This window comes from Salvia hispanica, chromosome 3, assembly GCF_029641045.1.
Source record: "Salvia hispanica isolate PSC_SH4W2 chromosome 3, Shi_PSC_v1, whole genome shotgun sequence".
Lineage (NCBI taxonomy): Eukaryota > Viridiplantae > Streptophyta > Magnoliopsida > Lamiales > Lamiaceae > Salvia > Salvia hispanica.
This window is the reverse complement of record NC_142694.1, coordinates 26675816-26683774: the sequence shown is the minus strand read 5'-3', so window position 1 is coordinate 26683774 and position 7959 is coordinate 26675816. Positions and strand designations below refer to the sequence as shown.

The 7959-nt window shown below is 37.0% G+C and overlaps 2 protein-coding genes and 1 non-coding gene across 6 annotated transcripts; 2 read left to right on the top strand and 1 right to left on the bottom strand.

Annotated features, from left to right (window-relative positions):
* The first annotated feature begins 390 nt into the window (after positions 1–390).
* Positions 391–2369, top strand: LOC125214999 (protein rough sheath 2-like). Of its 4 annotated transcripts, none has more exons than XM_089066343.1 (2): positions 391–1423; positions 2197–2369. In XM_089066343.1, exons 1-2 carry the CDS (start codon positions 649–651, stop codon positions 2241–2243), a joined length of 822 nt encoding a protein of 273 aa, XP_088922469.1. In that variant the 5' UTR covers positions 391–648; the 3' UTR covers positions 2244–2369. The 4 variants fall into 4 exon arrangements, with proteins under 4 accessions (XP_088922469.1, XP_088922472.1, XP_047972223.1 ...); XM_089066346.1 differs by having other exon boundaries at positions 392–1423; positions 2151–2369; XM_048116266.2 differs by having other exon boundaries at positions 393–1447.
* On the top strand, positions 1932–2003 carry TRNAD-GUC (transfer RNA aspartic acid (anticodon GUC)). Its single transcript has one exon. It is a non-coding gene; the product is annotated as a tRNA-Asp (tRNA).
* A 1567-nt stretch (positions 2370–3936) lies between the features above and the next one.
* On the bottom strand, positions 3937–5194 carry LOC125213124 (geranylgeranyl pyrophosphate synthase, chloroplastic-like). The gene has a single exon (XM_048113491.2). It carries the CDS (start codon positions 5087–5089, stop codon positions 4040–4042), a length of 1050 nt encoding a protein of 349 aa, XP_047969448.1. The 5' UTR covers positions 5090–5194; the 3' UTR covers positions 3937–4039.
* Between the last annotated feature and the right edge of the window lie 2765 nt (positions 5195–7959).

Here is a 7959-nt window from a genome sequence, read left to right as displayed (position 1 = left end):
GTGAATAATTTGGCTAGCTGGATCTAATAGTAATATCTAAGTGATTGTGTTGGATTTTATTATTATGTATCAAATTCTAAATTTTTAATCTTAAGTAATTTTTAAATCAAGTTTTAATAGTGTTAGCATATTCTAATCGTTTTATAAGTTTCATTGCATTTAATCAGGTCATCTTATTATAGCTATGCCAGGTTTGTTCTTATCGTATCCTACCGTGTGAAGACGAAAATTATTGGTATAGCTAACAGATGATATCATGCTTGGGCTATTTTCGAGTTTGAAAAAAGCATGCCGGTATTGAGTTAGAATGGCAATTTGTTAATAGACTGAATTGGAAGTTGTCCTTATTGAGTTAGTCGAAAATAGGTTGAAACTCACATAATTAGTGATCCCATATTAAACACAAATTAAAGTGGAAAAGGGGACAAGAACAATAATGAATGGATTTGGGCAGGGAGAAAAAAGGAGAGGAAATCGCAAAAGATGTATAGTGAGTTGAGTAGTAGAGTAGACAGCTAATGGTGGACAGTATGGTGTGGTGTCATTTCCAGCATCAGTCCAAAGAAGCACCTACTCCTATACCCCCTATATGTATATAACCCATTTTTGTTAGACTTGGACCCAAACCCACCAAACAGTAAAAATGCGATGAAGGAGCGTCAGCGGTGGCAGCCGGAAGAAGACGCCCTCCTCCGCGCCTACGTGAAGCAGTACGGCCCCCGCGAATGGAACCTGATCAACCAGCGCCTCCCCTCCGCCCTCCACCGCGACCCTAAGTCCTGCCTGGAGCGCTGGAAGAATTACCTCAAGCCGGGCATCAAGAAGGGCTCCCTCACCCCCGACGAGCAGTCCCTCCTCATCTCCCTCCAGGCCAAATACGGCAACAAGTGGAAGAAGATCGCCGCCGAGCTCCCCGGCCGCACCGCCAAGCGCCTCGGCAAGTGGTGGGAGGTCTTCAAAGAGAAGCAGCTCAAGCACCACTCCTCCTCATCCCCTTCCCACGGCGGTAATTACGACCACATTTTAGACACATTCGCCGAGAAATACGTCCAGCCCAAACCCGCCGCCGTGATTCCGCCGTCGCCGCCGACATCGGAGATGGGGGTGCTGATCCGGGAGCTGGAGGAGGGGAGGGAGGTGTGGGCGAGGCAGAGGAAGGAGGCGGCGTGGAGGCTTAGGCGGCTGGAGCAGCAGCTGGAGGCGGAGAAGGAGCGGAGGGGGAGGGAGAAGGCGGAGGAGGTGGAGGCGAAGATAAGGAGGCTGAGGGAGGAAGAGGCGGCGTATGTTAGCAGGATGGAAGGGGAGTACAGGGAGCGGTTGGGGGCGGTGCAGAGGGAGGAAGACGCCAAAGAGGCTAAGTTAATGGAGGCTTGGTGCAGCGTTCACGTGCGGCTGTTGGCTCAGATTGGGTCCCACCGTGGCGGTGCTTTCCTTTCCCAATAATGGAGTTAAACCTTTTTACCCATATATATATATAGCTTCTTATTTTCTCTCTCTCTCTCTCTACAAACTTTGTCATCCAATATGCTCAGATTAATGATCTGAATCCTCATACATGGAGTATATATCGTCTCTCTCTTACTAACAATAATGAAGATGCATTTGTTATGATCAGCACTTTGTATTTTTTACACTCTTGCATAAGGAGTAGATCATACCATAATCAAAGCACTACCAAAATACTCCGTATAAATTTATCTTCGTCTTTGGAAACACACACACGGTTTGGTTTGTGATGAATGATTTTTGTATTTATGAAATGCTACTAATGAATTCACAATTGATACTTACTGTAACGTTGTACACCGTATTTAATCTGTGTTGATTTCAAATTAAATTTAATCCAGTAGTAGACTGTATCGATGTCGAAGAGTGGGTCTGTATATGTAGTGCTATAATAATAATTAATCGTATCCAAAAACTAACACGAAGTCGTTGTAGTATAGTGGTAAGTATTCCCGCCTGTCACGCGGGTGACCCCGGTTCGATCCCCGGCAACGGCGTTCAGTTTTTTTTTTTAAATTTTATTTAATTGAGAATGAAGCATTGGACTTGGGCCTATGTTTTGCTATTTAATTTCTGGCGGCTGCTATTTTATTTTTAGTATATTTTCTCAAGGAAAGATAAAGTAAGTAGTGGGTTTGTCACAGGACTGAAAGCGAGACGATGAATATAACAGAACTATTTATGGTATAGGGCCCATATTCTTAACCAGCATACCATGGGCGTGTCATGAAGATTGAATCCATCCGCCGTCTACCCATTCAGACAGAAACTCGGCTACTTTCAATGTTTTTTTCTTTAATTTCGATTACTCCACATTGTAGTATTGCAATTATAAATGTATATTGCAGTTTTCGTGGGGATATTTTGCCGAGGGTCACGTGTTCATTTTAATATTGACAAGCCTCTGCCTCTGTAAGTTTGGTAAGATATATTCAACTTCTAATCATTGAGAAAGTGACACGTATATATATAACGGTCCATATTAAAATTTTGAGTTTTAGGGCATGCGTATACTTGAATGTCCATCCCATTAAAGATGATTCACTTTTGTTTTTAGTTTGTCTCAACAAAGATGTCTTATTGCCAAAAATAGAATCTCTATTTTATTCTCTCTTTTACTTGACTCTTTTTACTTAATACATAAAATAAAACAGTATAAAATCTCGTATAGCACAAAGAAAGAGTCATCTTCCTTAAGAAAGAGGGAATATGTTACAAGGAGCACCACAATTCATATAAACAAAATTTTCTAGGAATCTAGTCTCATCCCTTAATATATGGCTTCCAAGTTTCACATGGAGTATCTTATTATTGGGCTTTATTAATGAAAAAAACTGTATATATTGATTGGTAAGATAATTTGAGACTCAAACCTCATTGTTAAATTCAAGACTAAAGGTCATTTGAGGTCCTAAACATGTGCTGATGTTATGATTTTGGTACAGAACATTATCTTTAGAATTATTGTATCCTGAACAAATGAAAACGGTCCGAATTTAGTCCATTTTGGACGAAACCTTTAAAAATTAACTGTCAGCGCCAATTAAATCATAAAATCGTCATATGTTTAGGACTAGAAATGACCTATAGTCCAAATTCAAATATACTTCTTCCATTCCTTAATAACTGAAACACTTCTTTTTGGCACAGAGTATTACTAATTTATATTTTTAGAGTGAACTATCCTAATAGTCTTTGATCTTGTCCAAAAATACTGTATAGTTTAGCCACGGAAGAAGCCACCATTGTGCCAATAGGATTTAACATCACTTTGGTGGATGTCTTCATCATACTTTCTTTACAAGTCCTCTCCTATTATTGTTCATGAATGCCCCTAGATACCCTATTTGTAAGATTATAAGATATGTTTAGTTGGGACGGTGCAAGACTCTTTTAAATTGTTCGATTTTTACAAGATGGTCACACTACGATATTGAGTCCTTCCTAAGTGTTCTTTGATCATTCACCAGTTATTCACCAGTTGTTTGTGAAATACTAACTCATTATAAACATGACTTTGATCAAATGCAAGTATTTTGAGATTAAAAGTACAATTTGTTTGAAATTTATAATAAGAGGTGTAGGTTCATAGATGAGCGAAAGTGACATGATGAGCTAAGAAGTAGTGAGACGGCTTACAGCCAACCTAAAAAAACATTAGGTTCTGCTTACCTAATATTGCATCGGAAAACAGTCCCAAAACGTTTCTCCTAGATAACACTACTACTTTCCTTATCTAGGTTACATTTGAAATTGAAGGTTTAATTCCAATTCCGCGTGTCCAATTCCGTAAAATCGAACAAAATCTAAAAATTTCACGATTTTAGAAGAGTTATTTGTCCCAATTGGTTCAATAGCAATACGCAAGCAAGTCTTACCATGCCACTGTTGGCCCGAACACAACATAATCAATTTGAAACAAAACACGTGTGCGCGCCAAAGTATGCCTGATTTTCAATTACTTTTGAAAAACTGATAGATATAACAAGAGAAATAATTAAATGATTATGGATTGTTGATGAAATGTAGAGGATCAATTATCCCTATAAGCAATATAATTGGCAAGAGCAATCAATGGAGCCGCCTTGTGTGGATGAAAGTGAGACAGCTGCTCCTGCGCCTCCCGATTCAATTCCTCCGCCAATTCCCTTGATTTGTCGATACCCAGCAGCTTCGGGTACGTCGTCTTATCCGCCACCAAATCCTTCCCCGCCGTCTTCCCCAACTCCGCCGACGATTTCGTCACATCCAAGATGTCATCCACCACCTGAAACAGCAGCCCAATACACTTGGCAAACTTCCTCAGCTTCCCAACCTCCTCCTCATCCCCTCCCCCCAAAATCGCCCCCAAAACCACCGACCCCTCCAGCAGCGCCGCCGTCTTGTGGTGGTGGATGAACTCCAGATGCTCCAGCCCCACCTCCGCCATCCCCTCCGAGCAGATGTCCACCACCTGCCCCGCCACGAGCCCCTCCGCCCCGATCGCCCTCGCCAGCTCCCCCAACACCCTCACCACCTTCTCTGGCGACGCCCCGCGCGTCGCCAGAGCCACGTGCTCGAAGGCGAAGGAGAGGAGCGCGTCGCCGGCGAGGACGGCGGTCTCCTCGCCGAAGACGCGGTGGTTGGTGGGCTTGCCGCGGCGGAGGGCGTCGTTGTCCATGCAGGGGAGGTCGTCGTGCATCAGGGACATGGTGTGGATCATCTCCACCGCGCAGGCCGCCGGGAGGGCCGTGGGCTCGTCGCCGCCGAAGAGCTCGCAGGCGGCGATGCAGAGCATGGGGCGCACGCGCTTCCCGCCGGCGAGGAGGGAGTAGCGCATGGACTCGTGGATCTTTAAAGGCTCCTTCATCTCCACCGCCGCGGCCAGAGCTCGGTTCACGGAGTCGGCCTTCTCGAGCGTGTATCGATTGAAATCGAACGGCGGAGAGATCGGATTCTGGTCTTGTTTGGCCAAAATTGATGAAATCGGATGACCGGATCTTGATTGCCGTTGCCGGCCGGCGCCAAGAGAGATTAATGTTGTGAGAGAATTACTAATAAGAAGGCTCATTTTATTGTAATTAACACAAATATACACAAACATGCGATTATATATATACACTATAGTAGAGAGACTTCTATACTATAATAATGCATTTGTTTGGGTATTAATTAAAGTGACGGTAGGCCAAATGTTTGGACCAACGACAGCTTCTTCCATTTTCATTTTGATTGGGTTTATTATTAAAGTGGCGACAGATCTGAAGTGTATAACATGTGGTGTATAGTTTGATTGATGAAAAGTTTATTAATTATGATGTTTCAATTTTGTACAAGAGAATTTTTAAGTGTGTAACACGTGGTTTATTCATAAGATAATTCAGTTTTGTATAAGAGACTGTTCAGGTGCATAACGCGTGGTCATTATTATTATTATTATTATTATTATTATTATTATTCTTATTATTATTATTATTATTATTATTATTATTTTGTTGTTGTTTCTGACTTTCTGCTCTTGGAAATAATTTTTAATATTTGATTAGCTTAGATTTAGGAAATTGTTGACTGTAAATATGAGTGATAAAAAATTAGTGAAATGTCAAATTTTATTTATAAAAAATAGTAATAAAACTGAAATAAAACATTTAATGATAGTCGTGTAAAAAATAGAAATATGGGACATATATTTAAATCCAAGCAATTTTATTTTACTAAAGAGTCTGTTTAACGCTAGATGTAAATATATAGTAAGATATATAGATACTTAATTTCCTCTTAAACGTCAAAGTTTTTTTTTATAAAAACCTATACGTCAAGTTTTCGTGTAGCTATATTGTTTTATAAAATAATTCCGTAGTATATTTTGATCAATTATTGGTTTTATTTTGGATCTTAGACCATCTCTTACACTAAAACCTACAATGAGATAAGTAATTAACTCTAATAGTACTCTAAAATCCATCTCATTTTTAGTTTTTGAGTGAAAAATACCTATTTTCAGGTTTATACTAAACCAAAATCAAAAACTTTTTTCAAATTTTATGAGTAATAAAAAAATATAATATAGAGAATATTCTTTTAAGTTTGAGTTTAGCGTAAATAATTGAAGTAAAATCATATTTGATGTGACATTTACACTAAAATGGTTTGAGCTTAATGTAAATGGTTGGAGATGTTCTTATATGCTGGAGCATTGACTTTCATAATAATGATTCGAACGTTTGGGTTTTTGTCATATTGGAACTTATCAACAACTAATTACAATTACAGAATTACATTATCGCTATTTAAAAATAAAAAAAATTGTTCAACATCATAATTGTATTGCCAAAAAATAGGGAATATCTTAATTGCAAAAAATGAAAGATAAGGTTTTTACTAGTAGTAATGTTTTAAAATCATATGAAAATTATAAATTTGAATAAACAAATATGTCCAATCTAAATCCAAGAAATCTGAATCTAATTTATAAATTATCAGAGTTTGAAACATGGGGACAAATCGAATTTTGGTTTGTGATTTAATAGTCAATTAGTACTCCGTAACTTTAAAAAATTACGATACTTCTATGTTTAAGGGTATTAGTTGAATCAACCAACATGAAGTATAATTTATTAGCCCACTTCACAGAATTTTAATTAATGGCTAATGTGTACAATCCATATAATCCATAGCATCTTATTAATCAACGAAATATTTATATCTTAGTTTAAACAGATACTACAGTATAAACTTCAATAGATATGCAGGTTCAATAAATCTTAGAGGGAACATCTTTTTTTCCACGAACTTTGCCAAAGTGTCATTTTAGGTCCGTGAACTTTGAAAATATCATTTGAGGTCCATCAATTATGGATTAATATTATTTGAAGTACTTTTTTACTATTTCCAAGTTTTTCTGAACGAAAATACCCTCAATACCTAAAGAGTATATTTTTTTAATAAACTTATCATGTACTCATTATTTTTATAAATATTTTTACAATATATTTTTGACGAATTTTCTAAATATAATTAGACCTTTAATATTTTCACTTAATTTTGTGACATGCAAGTGAAAATTGCTTCTTCAATTTTTTATTATTAAAGAAAATTCTTTAATAATAAAAAATTGAATAAGGATCTTTTCTTGCATGTCACAAAATTAAGTGATAATATTGAAGGTCAAATTATATTTAGAAAATTCATCAAAAATATATAGTAAAGATATTTATAAAAAAAGTATGAGTATATGATAAGTTTATTAAAAATATATACCCTTAAAGATATTAAGGGTATTTTCATCTAGAAATACTTGGAAATAGTAAAAAAGTACTTCAATTGATATTAACATATAGTTGGCAGACCTCAAATGATATTTTCAAAGTTCACGGACCTAAAATGATACTTTTGCAAAATTCGTAGACTAAAAAAGATGTTCCTTCTAAATCTTAAATAACACGGTCTGGTTGAAAATCACCGAAAATTGAATAGATTTGAGTACTTAATTGAATTTATAACTCAATTATGAGTATTCCATTGACATAAATGCCACATGTTCAATTACGTGACATAATTAAAGGACAATTATTAACTCTATAACATTAAGGAGCCAAATTTGACTAAATGAAAATGGTAGGGCTGCGATTGAGGCATTGAGCAATACAATACCCACCCCTGTTCCAAAAATGTGTGTTAAATTTACCATTTTTATTCGTTCCATAGAATAAGAATGTGTCTACTTGTCTCTCTTTTATATTTTTACTTTATTTTTTCAACTTATTTAAAACAATATTGGTACTCCCTCCGTTTCTTCATAGTTGAGCCATTTTATCATTTCGAAAAATTTCTTCATAGTTGAGTCATTTCCTTGTATGGTAACTTTTTCCTCTTTTCTTACTTTATTCTCTCTTACTTTATTCTCTCTACTTTATTCATTTTATACTTTATTCTCTCTACCTTTTCCTCCCTCTTACTTTTTTATCTATTTAT